This window comes from Hyperolius riggenbachi, chromosome 10 (genome assembly GCF_040937935.1).
Source record: "Hyperolius riggenbachi isolate aHypRig1 chromosome 10, aHypRig1.pri, whole genome shotgun sequence".
Lineage (NCBI taxonomy): Eukaryota > Metazoa > Chordata > Amphibia > Anura > Hyperoliidae > Hyperolius > Hyperolius riggenbachi.
The window spans coordinates 263,722,270-263,749,226 of record NC_090655.1 but is presented as its reverse complement, the minus strand read 5'-3'; the positions used below and the strand labels follow the sequence as shown (position 1 = coordinate 263,749,226).

The window sequence follows — 26,957 nt, the reverse complement described above, 5'->3', positions numbered from 1 at the left end:
TGTTCCTGCACTAGCGAGGATGCGTAAAAATGTACGCAATGTGGCCCGCCGACCTCCGAGGTCGGCAAGCTGCCAGCGGGGGAACGGAGCAGCAGTGAGTGACTACGAGGGCACAGGATGGCTGCATGGGGCTGGTAGAAGCCCCAGGTAAGTGAAACTCATTTTTTTATTTTGCTTGGACATTCCCTTTAAAGCGAACCTTAAGTCAAGTAAAAAAAATGAGATTTACTCACCTGGGGCTTCCCTCAGCCCCCAGCAGCCGATCGGTGCCCTCGCAGCTCCGCTCCGATGTCCCAGGACCCGCCGGCGAGCACTTCCAGTTTGGCCGTCACCGGCCGACAGGCATAGGAACGCGAGTGATTGTTCGCGTTCCCAGCCTGTATATCGCCCCCTATGCTGCTATTGTGACCTCCTGGCCGCAATAGCAGCATAGGGGGCGATATACAGGCTGGGAACGCGAACAATCACTCGCGTTCCCATGCCTGTCGGCCGGTGACGGCCAAACCGGAAGTGCTCGCCGGCGGGTCCTGGGACATCGGAGCGGAGCTGCGAGGGCACCGATCGGCTGCTGCGGGCTGAGGGAAGGTGAGTAAATCTCATTTTTTTTACTTGACTTAAGGTTCGCTTTAAGGACCAGTGCCTTTTTTTCCATTCAGACCACTGCAGCTTTAAGGGTTTATTGCTCAGTCATACAACCTACCACCTAAATGAATTTTGCCTCCTTTTCTTGTCCCTAATACAGCTTTCTTTTGGTGCTATTTGATTGCTGCTGCGATTCTTAGTTTTTATTATATTCATCAAAAAAGACATGAATTTTGTCAAAAAAATGATTTTTTTAACTTTCTGTGATAAAATTTGTCAAATAAAGTAAAATTTCTTTATACATTTTTGTCCAAATTTATTGTGCTACATGTCTTTGATTAAAAAAAAACCCATTCAGTGTATATTTATTGGTTTGGGTAAAAGTTATAGCGTTTACAAACTATGGTGCAAAAAGTGAATTTTCCCATTTTGAAGCATCTCTGACTTTTCTGAGCACCTGTCAGGTTTCATGAGGTGCTAAAATTCCAGGATAGTATAAATACCCCCCAAATGACCTCATTTTGGAAAGAAGACATCCCAAAGTATTCACTGAGTGGCATGGTGAGTTCATAGAAGATTTTATTTTTTGTCACAAGTTAGCGGAAAATGACACTTTGTGACAAAAAAATAAATAAAAAAAGATTTCCATTTCTGCTAACTTGTGACAAAAAAAAAAAATGAAATCTGCCACGGACTCACCATGCCCCTCTCTGAATACTTTGGGATGTCTACTTTCCAAAATGGGGTCATTTGTGGGGTGTGTTTACTGCCCTGGCATTTTTGGGGGTGCTAAATTGTAAGCACCCCTGTAAAGCCTAAAGATAGTCATAGGACTTTGGGCTTCTTAGCGCACCTAGGCTGCAAAAAAGTGTCACACGTGGTATCGCCGTACTCAGGAGAAATAGTATAATGTGTTTTGGGGTGTATTTTTACACATACCCATGCTGGGTGGGAGAAATATCTCTTTAAATGAGATTTTTTTGATTTTTTTTTACACACAATTGTCCATTTACAGAGATATTTCTCCCACCCAGCATAGGTATGTGTAAAAATACACTCCAAAACACATTATACCACTTCTCCCGAGTACAGTGATACCACATGTGTGGCACTTTTTTGCACCCTAACTGCGCTAAGGGGCCCAAAGTCCAGTGAGTACCTTTAGGATTTTACAGGTCATTTTGAGACATTTGGTTTCAAGACTACTCCTCACGGTTTAGGGCCCCTAAAATGCCAGGGCAGTATAGGAACACCACAAATGACCCCATTATAGAAAGAAGACACCCCAAGGTATTCTGTTAGGAGTATGGTGAGTTCATAGAAGATTTTTATTTTTTGTCACAAGTTAGCGGAAAATGACACTTTGTGAAAAAAAAAAACCAATAAAAATCAATTTCCGCTAACTTATGACAAAAAATAAAATCTTCTATGAACTCACCATACTCCTAAAGGAATACCTTGGGGTGTCTTCTTTCTTAAATGGGGTCATTTGTGGGGTTCCTATACTGCCCTGGCATTTTAGGGGCCCTAAACCGTGAGGAGTAGTCTTGAAACCAAATGTCTCAAAATGACCTGTGAAATCCTAAAGGTACCCATTGGACGTTGGGCCCCTTAGCGCACCTAGGCTGCAAAAAAGTGTCACACATGTGGTATCGCCGTACTCAGGAGAAATAGTAGAATGTGTTTTGGGGTGTATTTTTACACATACCCATGCTGGGTGGGAGAAATATCTCTGTAAATGGACAATTGTGTGTAAAAAAATGTCATTTACAGAGATATTTCTCCCACCCAACATGGGTATGTGTAAAAATACACCCCAAAACACATTATAATACTTCTCCTGAGTACGGCAATGCCACATGTGTGACACTTTTTTTGCAGCCTAGGTGGGCTAAGGGGCCCAACGTCCTATTCACAGGTCATTTTCAGGCATTTGGTTTCTAGACTACTCCTCACGGTTTAGGGCCCCTAAAATGCCAGGGCAGTATAGGAACCCCACAAGTGACCCCATTTTAGAAAGAAGACACCCCAAGGTATTCCGTTAGGTGTATGGTGAGTTCATAGAAGATTTTATTTTTTGTCACAAGTTAGTGGAAAATGACACTTTGTGAAAAAAATAAAAATCAATTTCTGCTATCTTTTGACAAAAAATAAAATCTTCTATGAACTCATCATACACCTAACAGAATACCTTGGGGAGTCTTCTTTCTAAAATGGGGTCACTTGTGGGGTTGCTATACGGCCCTGGCATTTTAGGGGCCCAAAACCGTGAAGAGTAGTCTAGAAACCAAATGCCTCAATATGACTGTTCAGGGGTATAAGCAAGCATCTTCAAATTTTGATGACAGGTGGTCTATGAGGGGCCGAATTTTGTGCGTCCAGTCATAAGCAGGGTGGCTTAGATGACAGGTTGTATTGGCACTGAAGTGCAGGAAGCGCAGGTTGTTCTCAAATCGTGACCTGAACATGGCAGCAGAGAACATGGGAGTGTGATGTATTGGGTGCGTAGACCAATAAGACCGCAATACATTCTTTTTGACTAGACCCATGTTAAGGAGAAGGCCCAAAAAAATGTTACGTTCGGAATCTTGGAGTGGCTTCCACCGAAAAGGCTGGGCATAGTAGCTTCTTGGATTGGTGGTTGCGTATTGTGTGGCATAACGGTTGGTCTAGCCAAAATTAAGTCGTACCAGCAGTGATCAGAAAAAAAAATTCTGTCACTGCGGTGGAGTGGGTGAGGGTTTGGCCGGGTGATCATAAGCCCGCAGGGGGGCAGATTAGGGCCTGATCTGATGGATAGGAGTGCTAGGGGGTGACAGGTGGTGACAGGAGGTGATTGATGGGTGTCTCAGTGGGTGATCAGAGGCGAGAATAGATGCAATCAATGCACTGGGGAGGTGATCGGAAGGGGGTCTGAGGGGGATCTGAGGGTTTGGATGAGTGATCAGGAGCCCACACGGGGCAAATTAGGGCCTGATTTGATGGGTAGGTGTGCTAGGGGGTGACAGGAGGTGATTGATGGGTGTCTCAGGGTGTGAATAGAGGGGGGAATAGATGCAAGCAATGCACTGGGGAGGTGATCGGGGGTATCTGAGGGTGTGGGCCGGTCATTGGGTGCCCGCAAGGGGCAGATGAGGGTCTGATCTGATGGGTATGATGGGTAGCAGTGACAGGTGGTGAAAGGGGGTGATTGATGGGTGATTAGAGGGGAGAACAGATGTAAATAATGCACTGGGGAGGTGATCAGAGGGGTCTAGAGGGCTATCTCAGGGTGTGGGCGGGGATTGGGTGCCCACAAGGGGCAGATTAGGGTCTGATCTGATGGGTAGCAGTGACAGGGGGTGACGGGGTGATTGATAGGAGATCAGTAGGTGATTACAAGGGAGAATATATGCAAGCAATGTACTTTCAAGTTGATCAGAGCGGGTCTGGGGGGCTATCTGAGGGTGTGGACGGTTGATTGGGTGCCAGCAAGGGGCAGATTAGGGTCTAAACTGATGGGTAGCAGTGATGGGTGGTGACAGGGGGTGACGAGGTGATTGATAGGTGATTAGATGGTGAATACAAGGGAGAATATATGAAAGCAATGCACTGGCGAGTTCATCAGAGCGGGTCTGGGGGGCTATCTGAGGGTGTGGGCTGGTGATTGGTTGCCTGCAAGGGTCAGATTAGGGTCTGATCTGATGGGTAGCAGTGACAGGGGGTGACGGGGTGATTGATAGGTGATCAGTAGGTGATTACAAGTGAGAATATATGCAAGCAATGCACTGGCGAGTTGATCAGAGCGGGTCTGGGGGGCTATCTGAGGGTGTGGGCGGGTGATTGGGTGCCCGCAAGGGGCAGATTTGGGTATAATCTGATGGGTAGCAGTGACAGGGGGTGACGGGGTGATTGATAGGTGATCGGTAGGTGATTACAAGTGAGAATATATGCAAGCAGTGCACTGGCGAGTTGATCAGAGGGGGTCTGGGGGGCTATTTGAGGGTGTGGCGGGTGATTGGGTGCCCGCAAGGGGCAGATTAGGGTCTGATCTGATGGGTAACAGTGACAGGTGGTGATAGGGTGTGATTGATGGGTAATTAGTGGGTGTTTAGAGGAGAGAACAGATGTAAACAATGCACTTGGGAGGTGATCTGACGGCGGGTCTGCGGGTGATCTGAGGGTGTGGCTGGGTGATCAGACGCCCGCAAGGGGCAGGTTAATGTGTAGCAGTGACAGGGGGTGATTGACAGGTGATTATAGGGGAGGATAGATGTATACAGTACACCGGGGGGGGGGGGTCTGGGGAGGATCTGAGGGTGTGGAGGGGTGATCTGGAGCCCCCAGGGGGCAGTTAAGGGCTTAATCTAAAAAATAGCGTTGACAGATAGTGACAGGGAGTGATTAATGGGTGATTAGGGGGGTGATTGGGTGCAAACATGTGTCTGGGGGGGGGGGGTCTGAGGGGTGCTGTGGGCGATCAGAGGGCAGGGAGGGGGCAGATCAGTGTGTTTGGGTGCAGACTAGGGTGGCTGCAGCCTGCCCTGGTGGTCCCTCGATCACCGGGACCACCAGGGCAGGAGGCAGCCTGTATAATATGCTTTGTATACATTACAAAGCGTATTATACGCTTTCATTGCGGCAGATCGGGGGTTAACAACCCGCCGGCGCTTCCGAACGGCTGGCGGGTTGACGTCGCGGGCGGGTGGAGCCTATTGCTGGCGGATCCCCGGCCCGGAAGAGACCCAGGACCCGACGCCAATATGCGTTACGTGGTCCTGGGTATGCCACTTTGCCGCCGCCAATATACAGTGGGCGGTCGGCAAGTGGTTAAACAGATGGTATTTCATTCCACGGAAAGCTGAGGATCAGCGGGTCTGGACTAGCAGAGACTGCTGGAGATGTGGTACACCAAATCCGTCTTATGTGCACTGGTTCTGGAGCTGTAAAAAAATAGCATCCTTTTGGTTAAAATTGGATTCTTTTATGAGGAGTACTGTGGAGTCCCAATTTTTAATGGATGAAGTAATGGCGATTTTTGGGCAATCTAAAAGACCTGTTGATTCGATCCAGTTACAACTTTTTACATCTCTTCCCTTTTAGCTAGAAAATTAATTGTAGATAAATGGAGAGGTAGCTCTCCCCTTCCCCTGCCTTGTTAGAATGGAGTCAAAAGATGACATCCTTTCTTAGCATAGAGGGTGGTGGGGCACTAAGTTCTAATAGGGACACGGTTATGAGTCAGGTTAACCCTCTGGGAACCATCTGCCTAATCCCCCTTAAGGACCAGGGCATTTTACCTGCCGGGAGGGGGGGGGGGGTCAGGCAGCCAGATCCCCAGTATAGTTAGCTAGGCATCAGTGTCCCCAGTATAGCCAGGTGCCACCCGCGCTCCTTCCTTTCATTCGCCAATAACTTTATCACTACTTGTCACAACAAAATGATCTATATCTTGTTTTTTTCACCAGCATTTAGGCTTTCTTTAAGTGTTATGTTTTGCTAAGAATTATTTTATTCTAAATGCATTTTAAAGGAAAGAATAAGAAATAAATTGAAAAAAAAATTCTCAGTTTTTGGCCTTAATAGATATAGCATAAAACCTGCTACTGTGAATAAAACCCACACATTTCATTTGCCCATTTGTCCCAGTTATTACATCATTTAAAGGGAACCTTAACTGAACGGGCGGTAAAGCGTTTCACTTACCTGGGGCTATTACCAGCCCCCTGCAGCAGTCCTGTGCCCTTGGAGCCGCTCTGGAATCCTCCGGTCCCCCGCTGTCACTTAGTTTCGTTTTTGACGGCTCACCAGTCGGCCGGCCGCCATGCGTATTATTGGACGCATTCCCTACTGCAATTAGCGCTGTTGCGGACCGCAACGCGTACAAAAATACGCGTTGCCGCATATCTACGCATGCGGCAACGCGGCTCCGAGGGCACAGGAGAGCGGCTCCGAGGGCACAGGACTGCTGCAGGGGGCTGGTAATAGTCCCAGGTAAGTGAAACTCTTTGCCGCCCGTTCAGTTAAGGTTCCCTTTAAAATATGTCCCTAGTGCAATGTATCAGGACAATCTCTTATTCGGGAAAAAAAGGTGTATTTTTTTTCAGTTTTGCACTGGTCCCTAATTACAAGCCCTTTTTTGCAAAAATAACACTAATATACCCTCATGACATACATATTAAAAAACTTGAGTCCCTAAGGTAACTAATAATGTAAAAAAAAATTTAAATGTAATTTTTTAAGGGGTTAATTTTAGTGGGGGATTTATGTATTTGTAGGAAATGTATTAGGATGTAATTTACTATTTGGCCACTAGATTGCCCCCCCACCCCCAGTTTATTACTCCTATGTAGTGTGAACAGTACACAGGAAGTTCTGCGTGTATGCTTTGCTTTCACTTTTATCAATGACCACTGGCATCTCACTGATGCTGTGATCTTTGGCTGGATAGTGTACTAGTGCCTGGATAATATACTGGTTAAGCTCTGACGATTTGAGTCCGCCAGGAGAAAAGCGCGACATAAATGTTGTGTGTCCTGTCTTATCATTGATCACAGGCACTTTGATCACATTGTTATCTCATAATTATTTGTAAATGTGCCTAACATGGAAAGCACAGCTCAGTGTGTACTGGAGCAAAACTCCGATCCATCATTCTCCTCTCTATTCAGCTGCTATGACACTTCTGAGGTGTAAAATGCTGATCTGTGGTTTCTCTATTTAAAGAAAACCTGTAGTCAGAACTTCCTCTCTGCTCTAAAAGATAGGCAACAGCATAAAAACTTTTAAAAAAAAGAATTTATTTTTTTACAGCTGATACAAATCCTGCAAAAATGTTGATGTGTGTCTACTTCCTGCTTTCATGGAAGCAGCCATAGTATTTACATCCTGTATTTTACAAATTAGCTCTTCTGCCATGGCAGATGAGATTCCTGAGCTGGAACAGCTGAAAGAGCAAATTACAGTGGTGATTAGTCACAGTTCAGAGGGGATTAGACAGGCTAAAATCTCTAAATACATACAGGGTGCATTCCTCTATGGTTTCCTTCTGTCCTGTGCATGAGTTCAGGTCCACTTTAAGTAAGGCAGGTGACACAAAGGGTTAATAGGCTAGGGAGGGGTTAAAGTGGCAATCACAGGTTAAAATTACTAGCAGGGAGGAAGGTGAGAGAGGTATGGATCAGACAGGCCTTAAAAGGGCTAACTAAGATAGAAAGGGCTTACTAAAGCTAGGTATGGGTGACATAAGTGGTAACAGGCTAGGTAAGGGTTATACGTTTATTAACACAACAATAAATCACTGTATTTCAGTATATGTTCCACTTTGGTTAAAACAGAAAGGACCGGCACTGCGGTCTTGTATCAAAGCTCTTTTAATAGCACCAAAGTGGCAGCAGTGACAGACTGCTGTTTCGGTTTACACCTTTATCAAACTGCTCAAAGCCATAAAAATTGTGACAAGACAAATACCTTTAAATACCCCCTCCCTGTATGGGAGGGGCCCCAGAGCGGACCTGAGAGGGAACTTCAATGGTAATACCATCAGTTGGCTGATGGTGTAAGCAGTTGGCTGATGGTGTAATGGTTAAGGGCTCTGCCTCTGACACAGGAGACCAGGGTTCGAATCTCGGCTCTGCCTGTTCAGTAAGCCAGCACTAATTCAGTAGGAGACCTTTGGCAAGTCTCCCTTACACTGCTACTGCCAATAGAGCGCGCCCTAGTGGCTGCTGCTCTGCTCTGGTGCTTTGAGTCCGCAAGGAGAAAAGCGCAATATAAATGTTATTTGTCTTGTCTTGTCTAATATGCAAATATGCTCATGTTTCATGCACACTGAAAAAAAATGTAATACCTGAATTAGCTTGTACACCACACCCCCAAGCTGGGATAGATCGATGATCACTTCCAAAAAAGGGAAACACTTTCTCCTCCTGTCCCTCCTCCAGCCAGCCACTCACAGCTGTGCAGACAGTGCTCTAAAGCAGTGTTTCTCAACATTTTATTGGTATGTACCCCTTTTAAAACCCTGTACTCACCAAGTACCCCCTAGCATAGTAAACACTACCACAAGTACCCCTTGACAAATATATATTTAATCCTAGTACATGATGATTGGTTGTAAACAATTTTAAAGCATTTACTATTGCTTTTAACTAGCTAAAATACTAATTTGGTGTTATTTAAATAAGATTTAGCATTATCTAAAACTCTAAATGTGTTATTCTTGGTTAAGTACATCAAGCCTGAGTACCCCCTGGAACCATCAGAAGTACCCCCTGGGGTACGCGTACCACATGTTGAGAACCTATGCTCTAAAGACTTCCAGGTCAACCTGGAAGTAGTTGGCACATTATAGTCATTGGAGTGATCAGGTTGCAGCATTACCGAAAGTGGCCACAAGATGTCTCACTAAAAGTCGGTGTGACATTGAAGTTGCACCCTGCAGGAAAATAAAATTAAAAGTATAGGATTAAGCCACAAGATGTCAGTGTGTGCAAGAATTCTAATGCAGTCAATAGATTGCATAGACGATGAGTTTAAAGAGACACTGAAGCGAAAAAAAAATTATGATATTATGATTTGTATGTGTAGTACAGCTAAGAAATAAAACATTAAGATCAGACACATCAGTCTAATTGTTTTTAGTACAGGAAGAGTTAAGAAACTCCAATTGCTATCTCTATGCAAAAAAGCCATTAAGCTCTACGACTTTCAAAGTCGTGGAGAGGGCTGTTATCTGACTTTTATTATCTCAACTGTTTTCTTTTCCTCTGCCAGAGGAGAGGTCATTAGTTCACAGACTGCTCTGAAAGAATCATTTTGAATGCTGAGTGTTGTGTAATCTGCACATATTAGAGAATGATGCAATGTTAGAAAAAAACACTATAAACCTGAAAATAAAAATATGAGAATATTTTCTTTGCGGCTAATCTTCTAGTAATTATTCATAGTACACAACCAATTCATTATATCATATATTTTTTTTTTTCGCTTCAGTGTCTCTAAGTATATTTTAAGTGCGACAAAAACATTGCATCAAGAATACAAAAAACAGTGTTGTTCTCCTACCTGGTCTGCTGAGGTTGCATATTAAAAGCAAAATCTGGAAAAAGAGCATAAAATAAACATATGAAAATATGATTAACTCTGGAGATTCTGATGTCACTAGATACAAAAACTAAGATCATATTCGCGGTTTAAACCACCCACTCTAAAAGTATTCAGTTTCTTGATCCAAAAGGCCTCCTTTTTAAGTAAGGCCTTGTCCGTATCCGAGCCCCTCCAAGTATCCGGGACCCCATCGATTGCCATTATGCGCAATTGTGACACTGCGTATTTATGCAAATGAAAATGTTGCGCTACCGCCAAAGTGCAATTTGGATCGCGTATATTCGATTTATGCGACGAGAGACGCTCCTTGAGTCGCTGAGTGGTTTTGCCTACATAGCCAAAACCACATGGGCATTTAATCATATATACGACGTACCTAGAGTTACAATTGTATCGGCCACGTATTTTAAAGGGGACACCCGTTGAGGGATGGCAGAAAGTGTCCCCCCTGATAACATGTCCACACATGTGGCATGATAAACAAGGGTACATGCCCCTTCTGCCCATGTCCCCAACAGGGCCCCCACTCCTAGTAACTTTGTCCCGAACTGTTGGTGCCCTTTTAAAGGACATCAACGGGGGATATCGTAGTTCTGGAATCGATGAGAATCCTTCACTCAAAATGTGCCAATGTTTGCGAATTGTGCGTGCAATCCTGTTACTGCAGGTATTATATGTGGATACGAAAGGTAACCTAAGGCTTCTCCTTCTACCTATTCTATCACGTTTCTCAGTTTGGAACGTATGTTCAGGGTAACCCCGGGCCCCAAACTTACTCCTCATTTCCTCCTGTCTCCTCTCCCTGACCTCAGTATCTGTGAGAATGTCCGCCACTCTCTTAAGCTGCCCTAGTGGTATACTATCTCTGGTGCCGTCGGGGTGGAAACTCCTTTAGTGCAAAAGGGAGTTCCTATCAGTCTCTTTAACAAATAAATCCGTCTCGAAGTGACCATCTTGTAAAATGACTCGAGTATCCAAAAAGGAGACACTACTGGGGTCACTATGCGTCGTAAACCGAATATAGGGGCAGGCACTGTGCAGTTGCGACACAAACTCATCCAGGCTCGAACGCGGGCCCCTCCACACGCAAAATATATCGTCTATAAATCTCCACCAGCACAAAGCATGCTGGCGGAAAAGACAATTATCATAGACAAATGCCTCCTCATGGAGCAAGGATCTCTCCTGCTTGCTGCTCATTATAACCAAACACATCCGGAGTAGTCATGTCTTCACTTGAAGTGATTAATATCGTGAAAGCGTAGTCGTGCTCACCTCCTGAGGCACTCATATGCACATAAACAATAGAGAGGGAGCACCGTTTCCAAAAAGAGTATGCAGCGTGCCCAAGGTCTCTCCCCAGTGCCTCCTGGGAAGAGCAGTCCAGATAAAACAAAAAGGACCGGCACCGCTGTCTTGTATCAAAGCTCTTTTAGTAGCACCAAAGTGGCAGCAGTGACAGACTGCTGTTTTGGTTTACACCTTTATCAAACTGCTCAAAGCCATAAAAATTGTGACAGAGGAAATTTCTGGTGCGACTGTTGGAGGTGGTACTCAAGTGCAACTATTTTACGTTTGGGGTCAGGTATTTTGTGCAGAGGCGGGGCACGGCAATGGGCTCGAACGTGGCCCCCTCCTACGCAAATCTATACATGGCCCTCCATGAGGAGGCATTTGTCTATGATAATCGTCTTTTCCGCCAGCACGCTTTGTGCTGGTGGAGATTTATAGACGATATATTTTGCATGTGGAGGGGCCCGCGTTCGAGCTTGGATGAGTTCGTGTCGCACAGTGCCTGCCCCTATATTCGGTTTACGACGCATAGTGACCCCAGTAGTGTCTCCTTTTTGGATACTCGAGTCATTTTGCAAGATGGTCACTTCGAGACGGATTTATTTGTTAAAGAGACTGATAGGAACTCCCTTTTGCACTAAAGGAGTTTCCACCCCGACGGCACCAGAGATAGTATACCACTAGGGCAGCTTAAGAGAGTGGCGGACATTCTCACAGATACTGAGGTCAGGGAGAGGAGACAGGAGGAAATGAGGAGTAAGTTTGGGGCCCGGGGTTACCCTGAACATACATTTCAAACTGAGAAACGTGATAGAATAGGTAGAAGGAGAAGCCTTAGGTTACCTTTCGTATCCACATATAATACCTGCAGTAACAGGATTGCACGCACAATTCGCAAACATTGGCACATTTTGAGTGAAGGATTCCCATCGATTCCAGAACTACGATATCCCCCGTTGATGTCCTTTAAAAGGGCACCAACAGTTCGGGACAAAATTACTAGGAGTGGGGGCCCTGTTGGGGACATGGGCAGAAAGGGCATGTACCCTTGTTTATCATGCCACATGTGTGGACATGTTATCAGGGGGGACACATTCTGCCATCCCTCAACGGGTGTCCCCTTTAAAATACGTGGCCGATACGATTGTAACTCTAGGTACGTCGTATATATGATTAAATGCCCATGTTTTTTTGGCTATGTAGGCAAAACCACTCAGCGACTCAAGGAGCGTTTCTTGTCGCATAAATCGAATATATGCGATCCGAATTGCACTTTGGCCGTAGCGGAACATTTTCATTTGCATAAACACGCAGTGTCACAATTGCGCATAATGGCAATCGATGGGGTCCCGGATACTTGGAGGGGCTCGGATAGGGACAAGGCCTTACTTAAAAACAAGCCTTTTGGATCAAGAAACTGAATACTTTTGGAGTGGGTGGTTTAAACCGCGAATATGATCTTAGTTTTTGTATCTAGTGACATCAGAATCTCCAGAGTTAATCACGTTTTCATGTTTATTTTATGCTCTTTTTCCAGATTGTGCTTTTAATGTCCACCCTCAGCGGACCAGGTAGGAGAACAACACTGCTTTTTGTATTCTTGATGCAACGTTTTTGTCGCACTTAAAATATACTTAAACTCATCGTCTATGCGATCTATTGACTGCAATAGAATTCTTGCACACACTGACACCTTGTGGCTTAATCTTGAACTTTTAATTTTATTTTCCTGCAGGGTGCAACTTCAATGTCGCACCCACTTTGAGTGAGCCATCTTGTGGCCACTTTTGGTAATGCTGCAACCTGATCACTCCAATGACTATAATGTGCCAACTACTTCCAGGTTGACCTGGAAGTCTTTAGAGCACTTCCTGTACAGCTGTGAGTGGCTGGCTGGAGGAGGGACAGGAGGAGAAAGTGTTTCCCTTTTTTGGAAGTGATCATCGATCTATCCCAGCTTGGGGGTGTGGTGTACAAGCTAATTCAGGTATTACACTTTTTTTCAGTGTGCATGAAACATGAGCATATTTGCATATTACTATTGAAGTTCCCTCTCAGGTCCGCTCTGGGGCCCCTCCCATCCAGGGAGGGGGTATTTAAAGGTATTTGTCTTGTCACAATTTTTATGGCTTTGAGCAGTTTGATAAAGGTGTAAACCGAAACAGCAGTCTGTCACTGCTGCCACTTTGGTGCTATTAAAAGAGCTTTGATACAAGACAGCGGTGCCGGTCCTTTCTGTTTTATCTGGACTGCATTTCCCAGGAGGCACTGGGGAGAGACCTTGGGCACGCTGCATACTCTTTTTTTTTTTTTTTTTGGGAAACGGTGCTCCCTCTCTTTTGTTTATATGTTCCACTTTGGCACTGTCAGCAGCTCCTTCAACCTCAGATAACACACTGACAGAGAGCTGAGGTTACAAGAAGCACTTCAGGGGCAACAGTGTAAATATCTGTTACTTGTGCTGAATGTTCGCTGCTATTGGCTATAGCAGCAACCATTCATTCTATAAGTGATCTGATTGGCTCTGTGACCTCCAGTTCAGATGCATCAATTAGCGTCCAGCATGCATGTGCTGGAGCACGCGCGATTGCGTCTGCAACACTGTTTACTGGCTTCATTATACATGTAATGAATGATTGCTGCTGCAGCTGGTCATCAGATTGGTTCTGGGAACTTCAGTTCACTTGAAGCAGTCCGTTCAGTACCGATACTCGTGGTTGCGCGCAATCGTGGCCAGCGCGGTTTTTAATGGAGGTTGTAGATTCTACATCCTGGATCTCACTGCAGCACAAATGAGGATGTAGAATCTTTGTCCGGAAACAAAAATCAGTTTATGGCCACACAGATTTGTCTTCCTTTCCACACCCTTAGTATAAAACATACTGCTGACTATTTCGGCCAGAACCTCTGCTCTGCATTGCCTGATTTTTATATTCATCATGGGATATTATGTTAGCGGCTTGTATAATTAGCTGCTGCAGCAGGACTTGTAATTCCATTTGGAATAGTGGCCGTGTTGTTTGGCCTCGCGCTCCCTGACCTCCCCACACTGTAATCTTGGATTGTAGGTTACCTTTAGCAGTAGCAGTTTATTTCTCCAACTAGAGGAGATATAGCTGCAGCCCCGCCCCCTTGTCATGGCCTCTGAAGAAGCGCTCATGTGTGAAACTGCTATCAGGCTCCCAGCAACCAGCACCCACCATTATCCACCCCCGCACCGGTATGTGTTTAGTCTCTTCTTATGGACTGTGAAGTGATGATGTAACACACAGCCTACTTGTCTGCACATTGCCAAATAAAGGAAGTTGTACAGCAGTGCCGACCATCCTCTTTCCTTTCATCCCTAATGATAATTGCTCCTCCCCTCAGAATTCTCTAACAGGAAGTGATGATGTTTCTCTATTTGCAGCACGGAGTCCCAGCATCAGGAACCTCTCAGAGACTCGTCTCTCTGTATCCACAGACTGTACAACGGATGGTGATGACACTGGACAAGAGTCTCCTGCAGATGTCCTGGCTACCCCAAATATTCCCCCAGACTCCCCTCACCTGTCTAACCCCGAGGGGCCTCATACCCAGCACAGCTCTGCCCCTGCTGGAGGGTCTTATTCCTGTTCCTGGTGTGGGAAATGTTTTGTATGGAAATCCAGTCTTGTCGGACATGAGAGATCTCACACTGGTGAGAAGCCCTATTCGTGTTCTGAGTGTGGGAAATGTTTTGGTCTGAAATCAAATCTTCTCAGTCATGAGAGATCTCACACTAGTGAGAAGCCCTATTCATGTTCTGAGTGTGGGAAATGTTTTGGTCTGAAATCAAGTCTTGTCAGACATGAGAGATCTCACACTGGTGAGAAGCCCTTTTCGTGTGCTGAGTGTGGGAAAAATTTTGTTCAGAAATCTGAGCTTGTCAATCATGAGAGATCTCACACTGGTGAGAAGCCATATTCATGCGCTGAGTGTGGGAAATGTTTTGCACAGAAATCATATCTTGCCGCACACAAGATATCTCACACTGGCCAGAAGCCCTATTCATGTTCTGACTGTGGGAAATGTTTTGGGACAAAACCACAGCTTGTCAGTCATGTCAGATCTCACACTGGTGAGAAGCCCTATCCATGTGCCGAGTGTGGGAAATGTTTTGGGAGAAAAACACATCTTGTCATACATAAGAGATTTCACACCGGTGAGAAGCCCTATTCATGTTCTGAGTGTGGGAAATGTTTTAGTCATAAAGCACAGCTTGTCATACATATGAGATCTCACACTGGTGAGAAGCCCTATTCATGTACTGTGTGTGGGAAATGTTTTGTTCGGAAATCATGTTTTGACATGCATACGAGATCTCACAATGGTGAGAAGCCCTATTCATGTTCTGAGTGTGGGAAATGTTTTCTTCAGAAATCAAGTCTTGACATGCATAAGAGATCTCACACTGGTGAGAAGCCCTATTCATGTACTGAGTGTGGGAAATGTTTTAGTCGTAAAACATACCTTGTCACACATGAGAGATCTCACACTGGTGAGACACCCTATTCATGTTGCTGAGTGTTGGAAATGTTTGGGAATAAATCGTACCTTGTCATTCTATTCATGTGCTGAGTGTGGGAAAATTATAAAGCATAAATAGCTGCTTTTTGTAATCAGTGGGTGGCGCTGTTGCATGATTTCTCGAAGCTGCACTTCCAACCTTACAAAGATGCTAACAGACACAAATATAGAGTCACTATGTGTTAATGTAAATTGTTCAATATCTTTATTAATCTAAAATTTCCTAGAAAACAGCTTTACAATTACTGCACTGTGCTTCCCTGACACTATCCACATGCCCCAATATCATTCAGCTGCTTCACTCATCCACAGAAGGGCCCTTCGGAAGACAAATCACGTGCGGGGAAATGCTAAACTGCTGCAAAAAAACACTGAAGTCTAAAACAAAATGATATTTAAAGCGTCCATAGATTCCATGAAAACTGCACAAGAAGTTGCTCCCTGGTAGACTCCTGAGCTCTCTTCCCATGCTATGCATAGCCACATACACATCCTCCTTGTATTTACAGTCTATGAAGAAAGATCCATCCACTTATCAGCTCAATCAATGGGATTATTACTTCCAGTTTTTCAGCATCTACAAGTGGGTGTAACTGATATCTGCTGTCCCTCTGATTACCACAGCCGCAGCTCCCCTGGATACTTCGGTTATCTGCTGACACCACTAGTATAGGAGTTCCAGCGATGCTTCTGCACCTCCATGGCCCTCTGCAGAGGGAGTTCTGGTTGGGCCTTTCGGTTTAGCGGTTCGATCTAAGTCGTGACCTCACCAAAAATTTGACCTTCCCCTTAAAGGGAACCTGAAGGGAGTAAAATTATTTAAAATTAACACATGATGTAGCTGCAAATGAATATTACATCCTTACCTCACCATCAGTTCCTCTCAGCAGCTCACCATTTTCTTCTTACAGTGATCCCTTCCAGTTCTGACAATATTTTGTCAGAACTGAAATATACTAGTTGCTGTCAGTTATGCATCAGCAGCTGTCAGTTACAACTGAATGTGCAAGGTAATGTCCATGTTTCCCTATGGCTCAAGTGGGTGATATTACAGTTTAACAGTGTGCTGACCAGGAAGCTGTTATGGGGTAATGGCCATTTTTAAAATGGAGGACAGAGAATTCCATCGATCACAGTGGACAAATGGAAAGCAGGAGAGGAGAAGGAGATTGATGAGTAGATTACACAGGATGTAAGTAGGACCTGTGTATGGGTGTTTTGACTTTTTATTTTCAGTTCAGGTTCTCTTTAAGTGTATACACTGCTGACCAAGGTCATTGCTGTTCATATGGTCTGCTAATATAGCCCTGGCTAGACTATTAATTGGTAGACTAAATGCAAATTATGCATCTGAAAAGGAGTTGATGATATTGATTCAACTGGCAGGACCATTTATCTAAGAAAGCATTACTGGATCTACTAAATATGCTAGAGAAAAATACTGAAGAGTGGATAGGAAAGGGAGGCAATACATTTGCTTTTGGACATAATGATTTTTTAGTTTGTATTTTCCTTTTAATAAATGTTGTGCCATATTGAAATAGTATTTCAGCAGGGAAATTACATTAATGATTTACCAGAAAATCGTATGCAATATACGTCATAACAAAATAAGGGGCATGAATGTGGGCACCCCAACAGAGATATCATTTGGCAGCATCCTGCCCCCTGTAAAAAAATGCACACAATATACCAGTGTTACCCCACAAAATACACATTATTATTAGGCAGCAGTTTCCCCCAAAAAATATACATAAGAAGGCAACTATTCCCCCATATAAAAACACCTAAGGCAGCATTTCCACCCTTAAAAACATTAGGCACTGTTTCTTTATAACACATTCTAGGCAGAGTTCCCTTTAAAGTTGTTATTTCTGTTTCCCCCCAGTTAGTGCCCCCTGATATCCCTGGTGTCAGTGGCAGCACCTGAAAATAAAAGTACTATACTTACCTGGCAGGTGACTCCTCTCCTGTCCTCCAACACTGCTCCCCGATCTTCATCATTATTATTATTATTATTATTATTATTTATTGTATTTATAATGCGCCAACATATTACGCAGCGCTGCACAATAGATAAAAGGGTTAACCTACAAGGTAGGACATACAGGAAACTCACAACAAAACAAGATCATGCAAATGATTTGATAATACAGTGTCATAGGTCAAAATAGAGATTGTTCTAGTCCACAAAAGGGGTGATTGTCAGTAAGATTGCATAATCAAGCTGGAAACACTAAGGGAGAGGGCCCTGCCAGAGGCTTACAATCTAAAGGGTGTGGGTGGAGACAATAGGTGCATCTGTTGAGTGGGTGTCTAACAGAACATATTATGGTGCTGGTGTAGGGGGGTATGCGAGCATGAAAGGGTGAGTCTTGAGAGCTTGTGTGAAGGTATTAAAGATGGGGGCGAATCTGGTGGCTGGAGGGAGCGAGTTCCAGAGAGCAGATTATTGCGGGTGGACCTGGCATTCCAGAGGCCACAGGAAACAGGGAGTGAATGCCTAGAGGTAGGATGGATAGGAATAAGGTTATGCCGAGGGGGTGTGTGGGTAGAGTGTGGGGGGGAGGGAAGGGAGGCGCATGGGGGTTGAGGGCCAAAAGGGAGTCTAATGACAGAAGGGGAGACGGTGCGGGAAACAGAACGGGGACAAGGTGTAGAAGGAGGTGGAGGTACAGCATGGGGTGATAGGGGAGAGCGAGATGGGGAGGGAGATAGCTGGGAAATGGTGGAGGGGTCAGGGAGTGAATAGGGGGGAAGGGGTACATTTTGTACTGAAGGGATAAGGTAGGATGGGGTGTGGAGAGTGGAAGCATGGACAGGGGGACAGCAGTTAGACCAAGATGAGATAAATGTCACCAATGATGTGGCTGAAGGGGTTCAGCAAAGTTGCATCGATAATCAATCTGGTAAGGCGCAGTCCACAGGAGATCAGCAGTGAAGTTGGCAGATCATCAATGATGGCAAAAAAAAAGTAAATCCAGCTGTGTGTGATTGGTAGATGGGGTGTCTGGTTGGTAATGACGTAACTTGTCTGGAGGTCTCGGTGATGGATCAGTTGGTGGGGAGTTCAGCAGTGGAGCAGCCAGCGAAGATCAGCAGTGGTGTGGTTGGTGAGGCACGGTGAAACCATTAGTAATTTGGTAAGCGGGTGTGCAGTGCTTAAATTTAGCTGGTGTATGTTCAATATGGTATTGAAGGTACTTCTATGCAGGGTGTAGAAAATCAGTAGATGAACAACAGGCCCAGAGTTTTGTGCTAGTTCACTTCTGTTCCCTTCTGGCTCAATTCTGGTATAATTCGGTTTGTCTAAAGTACTCTTAAAATTAATACCCTTTAAATTTATACCCTTAAATTTATACACTGCTCACCAAGGTCATGCTGACTATATGATCTGCTAATATATCCCTGACTAGATAGATGCTAACAAGCAGACTGATTGCAGCTGTAAATATACTAGAGACACTAGACTCTAGCCACACAGGGGCAGGGCCAGCCTAAAGATATGCAAATTGTGGCTAATGAATTGAAATAGGCAAATGGTAACACAGGAAGAAGCCCCAATTAACAACACTTGTAATTAAGCAGATTGGTGCAGAATTCATTGCAGCAGCTCCGGCTGCACACCTCCCGCACTATGCTGACAGGCAGGGCTGGGCTACAGGAAAATGGTGGACGGAGCCCAGCACTGGAGACACAAATAGACTCTAGTGCTGGGCTTCAGATGCCATTTTCCCATAGCCCTCCTGTCAGACTGCCGCTGATACTCCTGCAGTCATGCCAGACACCTCCTGCACATCCTGGGGGCCCGATACGCCATTTCCTCTGTGGCCCCTGGGGGGCCCCCTGACAGCTGCTGATGTACTCCCCGGAGTCCGCAGAGCCAGGATCAGAATCACTGCTATAGGCAAATGTGGGAAGCTGTTGCTGGAAACGATTCTGTGTTATATAACAAAATAACGCTCTATTGGAATGGAATTCTCACCTTATCGCTTAGAAATATCTCGATTATTGTGTGCTACACGTCACCTGATTGTGTCCAGCTGGTGCACTTCCACCCCTCCCTCTTTCATGCAGACTCTTGCTCTAGCAACAGTTGACGTTCACATGGAAAGGATTCTACGACCATTACTTGGTTAACCACTAATAAGTGATTTGAGTAATCGTTTTATCATTATACACATTTACACTCTTTATCCTCATTTCACATTAGCAACATTTATGGTTAGTCATTTCTCCTTAGCTTCCCCCTGTATACCCTCCACGGTTTTCTGATAACTATTCCATTCTCAGAAGGTGTTAGGCTCATTGCCGCTGACTTTATGCTTGATGTTGTTTTGTTACTTCTGTTTATCCTTAATAACAGAAGTGAAGTATTCACTTTTGACTGATTTTATGTTATTATGCCAACTGTACCTTTCTACTCTTTTACTATTGTTAATGCTTTTGGCAATAAAAATTAATGTTTTTAAAAAGAAAGTATGGAAATCTGATGCATCTCCAAGTATCTCTCCTGTGATTAAATATGCTAATAAAGTTATTCCTCTGGATAATGTGCTGAATATCAGCTGTATATTGTTCCCACAGTGTGACGTGTTTTGTTCCTCTGCATGGAATGTAAGATGTACTATTACCTGCATAAAACTTAAAGGGATACTGTAGGGGGGTGGGGGAAAATGAGTTGAACTTACCCGGGGCTTCTAATGGTCCCCCGCAGACATCCTGTGCCCGCGCAGCCACTCACCGATGCTCTGGCCCCGCCTCCGGTTCACTTCTGAAATTTCAGACTTTAAAGTCTGAAAACTACTGCGCCTGAGTTGCCGGGTCCTCGCTACCGCTGATGTCACCAGGAGCGTACTGCGCAGGCCCAGTATGGTCTGCGCCTGCGCAGTACACTCCTGGTGCTATTAGCGGGAACGAGGACATAGCAACGCAGGCGCAGTGGTTTTCAGACTTTAAAGTCTGAAATTCCAGACGTGAACCGGAGGCGGGGCCAGAGCATCGGTGAGTGGCTGCGTGGGCACAGGATGTCTGCGGGGGACCATTAGAAGCCCCGGGTAAGTTCAACTCATTTTCCCCCGACCTCCCTACAGTATCCCTTTAAGGTAGCCATACATCAGGTGACTTGTTGGCTGATCGATCACCCAATTTGATTATTATGATTGAAATTGTATTAAATACTATATATTTTACATCTAAGTGCTTTCCTTGAGCGATTTTTATGTTCTCTGAAACTACTATGAATAAAGTGCCTTGCTGACAAATAGGCAGTTTGTTTAATTATTATCCCAGGTTTTGTGAACTCCCTACTAGGCAACAACGTGGGGCGCACATGTATGGACAGCGGAGAGAGCCCGGAGCAAGCGAAGGCCACGGACAGGTAATGTATAGCTTGCTGGCTCAGTCCTACGCCCCCCCTATGCCCTTCCGCTGCATCGCAGCAACCGTGCCAAAATGTGGTGGCGTGGACCAAATACCAAAGCAGAAACCGATATGAAGGCTGAAAAAAGGCTGGCCCGAGTCTCTGCTTAGCAGCCGAGTACTCCCATTGTGCAGCGCAAACTACGTGCGGTTAGCTGGGCCCAAGCAGGAATTTGTGGATGATATAGCTGGTGTGCCTGGAGGTGGTAACTATAAAGGAAGGAGCAATAATACTGTATGCAATCTAGATGCACAGATGATCATACTTGCTGTGCACAGCCGGTTTGGCCCTTAGAGGAATCAATGACATTGTGGCATTCAAATATACGCAAGTGATATGCATGGAGGAATGGCCTATACACATAATGATAACAACAATATGAACCCTCTGGAGATTTGTTCCATAATTACTTACTAACACAAGACTGTATGATAAAGATCTGCTATTGGGAACAATTCGAGCATACGCTAAAATATTCTTTAGTGTTTGAAGAATTTCCTCTTTGCAGTCACCCAATCTGCATATATGAATACGGAGGCAAATTGGTGGAGGCGCCCTTAATCTAATCAACAAGCCAATAACGGAAATAAAGAATTAAAAAAAAATTAAATTAACAATAAAAACAGGTATCTTACCTCATCAGAAGACTCTCACATAGGTGGAAAAGGGAGTCTTTATTAAAAGAAAGGGGTTAAACTGTAGACAACGCATTTCACGGGACACAGCCGCTTCATCAGGTCAATAAACAGAAACCGTAATTGCCAGCCGTGCAGTGCGGGGGCGCATATATGATATATAAAGACTCCCTTTTCCACCTATGTGAGTCTTCTGATGAGGTAAGATACCTCTTTTTATTTTTTATTATTTTTTTTATTACTTTATTTCCGTTATTGGGTTGTTGATAAGCTTAAGGGCGCCTTCACCGATTTGCCTCCGTATCCCTCACCTCTTTGAGGTGCTACTATATTACCCGGGAGACCATCCACCAGTATATAGGACCACAGGAGGAGAGCGACAGCCTGGTCCCAGAGTGTTCCAGAGCGGAAACGTTTTTTTACTCATGCGATTGTCACTGGTTGCATCAGGGCAACCCGCCTTTGAGTATTCATTACCCACATTATTACATAATCCACTTGTCTAACGGTACTACAACATAGGGGCTCCCGGCCTCATCCTTTCCCTAGGCCTAAGGCGTTCTCCACCATAGTGTGGTGTTCGTCAAGGACCTTCCCAGAAACTTGCATATATGAATGACTGCAGCTGAAGCAATCCATTTTGGATCAATCAGTATTCTGTGTGCTCTGGACTATTTTTTTGGCCAGGTTGAAGGACTTTAAAACCACTTAAGGACCAGGGGTGATTTCGCTGATCTGTGCAGCGTGGGCTCTACAGCCCACAGCACAGATCAGCAAGGAGGCTGGGCGATCAGACTTACCCCCTTTTTTCCCAATTAGGGGGATGTCCTGCTGGGGGGGTCTGATCGCCGCCGGCTCTGTTCGTTCGGCGGGGGGGGGCTCCTCAAAGCCCCCCTCCGCAGCGAATTTCCTCCTCCGTCCCCTTCCATCCCTCCCCTTCCTCCTATGGGCAGTGCAGGACGGAGATCCCTCCTGCGCCGCCTAGAGTGAATGCCGGCGAATCAGAATGCGGCGATCCCCGGGCCAATCAGAGGCCGGGGATCGCCGATCTACGTCACGGCGCTGCTGCGCAGCAGCGCCGTGTGATGTAAACAGCGGGGATTTCTTCCCCGGATGTTTACATTATGCGTGCGAGCCGCGATCGGCGGCTTGCACACTGCTCACGGAGGCAGTCTCCGTGAACTAACATGGAAAGGCCGCTCAATCGAGCGGCCATTTCCATGCTATACCACTAACGACCCGCCGACGCCTATGGGCGTTAGGCGGTCGTTAAGTGGTTAAGATGCATCCAAAGGGAAAGGCTTTTTTTTTGCATTTTTTGGCTTTTTCCATGATCTTGGACTGATTGTGTGATACCCATTATAGACATCTTTAAAATGACGACCCCTTTTCAATTAGTTTGTATGCTGGGGCATGGTTGTTGTGATTGTGGGGGAGGGGGGGGGGAGTCAATGACAGCAGGTTGTCTGTCCCTTGGTTGTGGGACAATGCAGGGGCACGGTGCACACTGCTTCTGTTTTGCCTCATGGGTAATGGGCGTTCATGATATTATTATGGATGACCATTAGGAATTAATTAGGTCGATTACAATTTTAGGTGTGGTCATTTCACTAATCGAATGTTTGAGGTATTGGTAGACTGATTGGCCTTTTGGGATTAAATTGTCCCTTTGGTGAAAATATATTCATATGTAACAATTTTTGCATTAATAGTTATTTGTAAATGACCTTACTATATTGATCTGCATTTTACAATAAATTTGTAACGATCTCATGCAATGCAGCATGTGCTGAGCATAAGAATCGCATGGAGGGTGCTTGTCACTTATATGTGTAACGAGCGGTGGGGATACCACTGTGACGGAGAGTTGTTGTCCCCGCCACTCAGACTTGCAGGACGCCGCGCGCAGGGTTGCGGCCCATATCTTCTGGTTCAGAACTACAGAAGGTCACCTTTATCAAAACTCTATTATCTGGAGACTCCCAGACTTGGGCTTACAGTCTACCTGATGGTCATGAAGCACTATCTTCTGTTCAGGTTTTTTTTTATTCTATGGCAGTAATTTATGACGACCCCGACATTGCGGTTACAGCTGAAAGAAAGTTGAAAACCCTTCGTCAGGGACATAATACTGTCGAAACTTATGCTGCAGAGTTTAGGAGGTGGGCAGTTTCAGCTAGATGGGGACAATTTGCTCTACTAGATTGTTTTTTGACAGGCCTGTCAGACTCAGTTTCAGATGTGATGATCAGTCATCCTGAGCTCAAAACCATGGATGAAGCGATCTCATTGGCGGTCAAAATTGATCGCCGTATTAGTTATCAAAAACAGAGCAGATCCAGGGGCTCTATTAAAACCGTATCCTTTTCCCAGTCCACTCCTATGTCCCAAGATGAACCAATGCAGATCGGCCATTCTAGGTTGTCAGAGTTGGAAAAGAACAGGAGAAGAAGAGAGGTTCTATGCCTGTATTACGCAGAAAAGGGTCATGTGGTACAAAATTGTCCAAGAAAGGTTGAAAACTCCTCCGCCTAGGTGTAGTTAGAGGTACTACCCTAGGCGAGCCAGTTTTACCTCTGGTACTACCAGGAAACCGCTGCCATGAGTAGACATAACCTGTACGTCTCTGAGTTGAGGAAATAAAACGCTCAAAGTTTCAAAGGGACATATCTGATTACAGGTTATGTCTACTCATGGCAGCGGTTTCCTGGTAGTTCCAGGGTTCCTCCCAGGGGGAGACTGAGAAATAAAAGGCATCCTAACCTCCACTCCAAGAAACATCCACAAAATCCGGTATCTGGAGCAACCGGGGCTGAATCCTCAGGATCTGATTTTTTATCTACCTCCAGGGAAACCTCCCCGACAATACAACAAAAAAACATCGAAGGAGAGGAGGGAAGAGATACCAACTCCAAAAATATAAAAAGTACCGTAGACAAAATGGTCTTGAGACAGGAGAAAAAAACAACCTAGTGATTAATATCTCGGATTACAATCTGACTCCCACAGAGACAAAGGTGCTCAATCATGGTCTCAATTTGTTATACTCACCAAGCTTCGCTCAGACCTGTTGCTAATCGGGCTTCTGCTCGCGCGCGCGCGCGTAGGAAAGGTGGCTATTTGACCTGTTTGTATCAGCGCGTCACGCCGTACGGTGTGACGCGTACGCACTCTCACGCACGCGCACCTCTGGCCGCATCTACGCGTGCGCGGGACATTGCGACCTCTATTACGCATGCGCGATATGATAGGGTTGCTGGCACGCATGTGCATACGCATGCGCGTAGTAAGACGTACCGTTGTACGCATGCGTGATGCGGATCAATTGGCGCCAAAAGCCCTATTTAAACCCCATCTGTTTAACAGTTCAGTGCTGTCTGTTTGTGCAGCTTGTGGTACTTGTTACTTTGTTCGTGTGGATTACTGATTGACTTCCTGCTACTGAACCCTGGCTTTCCCTGACTACGATTGAACTCCGCCTGTCCTGACTCCTTGGCTTGTTACCCGTGCTGCTTGAACTCTGCCTGCCTCGACCTTTGCTTGTTTCTCGCTCCTGATTGAACTCCGCCTGCCCTGATCCCGGACCGCCTGACTACTCTTCCGCCTGCTGACTTTGCACCTTGCCTCGGTTACTTGCTCTACAACGCAGTATCATCTGTTCTCTGAGCCACTGTTGAATCTCCCTAAGCGCAACCTGGTGGGCAATAGGCAGCTAAGTTTCACTTCCCCCTCCTGGGGTTGTGGTCCTGCTTCCCCCTCAAGGGGTCGTGGGTGAAGACCCGTGGTCACTTAGATTCTGTGCTTAGAAGGTTCTGCTCACAGTGGCAAGGTCAACAGCCTACGGTAACCGCAACCATAACACAATTTTTGCCCAACTTCCCAGCCGGATTTTTTTCAACTGGACCTAGAATTGTTTCAATTTTTTCGTACTTTATGCCTGAAAGTGTTTTTTAGTACTCCATCTTTTTTTTTCCTCAAACAACTAAGGTGGTATCTATGGAAGATGATGAGTTTTTTTGCTTGAGAGAAATGGGTCTGAGGAATAAAAGTTCATTTAATCCCCCTAGTAATGCGATCTTTGATCGATATTTTGGGAATGATAATGCAGATTTGGCTCAGATTGAAAAGTCCTTCCGGAATAAAGAATGGGACACCAGACTGAATTTATCAAAGGAAGAAAGAGAAGCCTTAAAAAGTGTAATGATCGCTGCTGCAGCAGGCATTGCTGGAAGTAGTAGTGCTGCAGCTCAGGTAGTTCTGATCTCTTTTCATGCAAGCTGCATAGCTTTGTCGGCCTTTCCCTGCTGTCAGCTTGTGACTGATTATCATTCACCTGTGTGGGAATCTGCATGTCTGCTCCCATTGGATGACCTCAGTATAAAGATCTGCTTCCTGCAGGGATTCCTTGGGTTTTCATAGCTTCAGTTTAAGCCAGTCTTGCTGTCGCTTCAGCCCCGATCGTGTTTCTTGTTCTAAAAGATACTTTGCTGGTTTTGCATCATATATTGGTTCATTGCCCATATATATGCATACCAGCACGTTTATTATTTTCCTTGTATTCGTGTTACGTTGATACATCAGTGTCGCTGATGTATACGTACACGAACTGTTTATATCCTGTGTGCAGTTAGTCAGCTTTCCAGCACGTTTTGGTAGTTTGCGCGTATCGTGAGCACCCGTGCTGAGCTAGTATCCTGCTCCTGGTCCTGTTCGTGGATTGCGTTCATCTCTGCGAGGAGATAACGAATCCTTCTGAATCCTGTCCTGTTACCGTTTGTGGATTGCGTTCATCTCTGCGAAGAGATAACGAATCCTTCTGAATCCTGTTCTGTTACTGTTTGTGGATTGCGTTCATCTCTGCGAAGAGATAACGGATCCTTCTGAATCCTGTTCTGTTACTGTTTGTGGATTGCGTTCATCTCTGCGAAGAGATAACGAATCCTTCTGAATCCTGTTCTGTTACCGTTTGTGGATTGCGTTCATCTCTGCGAAGAGATAGCGAATCCTTCTGAGTCCTGTTCCCTGTATTACTCCAGTCCTAGTCAGCATTCCTGCTTATGTCATATATCGGTTCATTGCCGATATATACATATGTTAGTCAGACGTTACAAATAGTTTCATTGATAGCTGTAATTGTAATACGCTAGGAATACATACTTATTGTATATTTGTCTGTGTTACGTTCATCTATCTTGATCCTGCTATTTCCTGACTATCCTGTCCTGTCTTTGTGAGGCACGCCATCGCCGCAACGCATTGGCTGCCTCATTCCAGTCTGTGTTATTGTGGACGCTTGCTGTCACTAAGTAGTGGCTAGTTTAGCAAGCGTTCATTCTGTTTACCTGTCCTGATCTCCTCAGTTCTGGTTTGTGCGCTCAGCGCTACTTTGC

At 45.2% G+C, this 26,957-nt stretch overlaps 1 protein-coding gene across 1 annotated transcript in view; it reads left to right on the top strand.

Annotated features, from left to right (window-relative positions):
* Window positions 1–26,957, top strand: part of LOC137537153 (zinc finger protein 208-like) — a 289,307-nt gene that overhangs the window by 62,853 nt on the left and 199,497 nt on the right. The window contains exon 6 of the mRNA XM_068259276.1: window positions 14,372–15,442. Within this exon, the coding sequence (XP_068115377.1) occupies window positions 14,372–15,442 (1,071 nt within the window). The remainder of the gene's footprint in view (window positions 1–14,371; window positions 15,443–26,957) is intronic.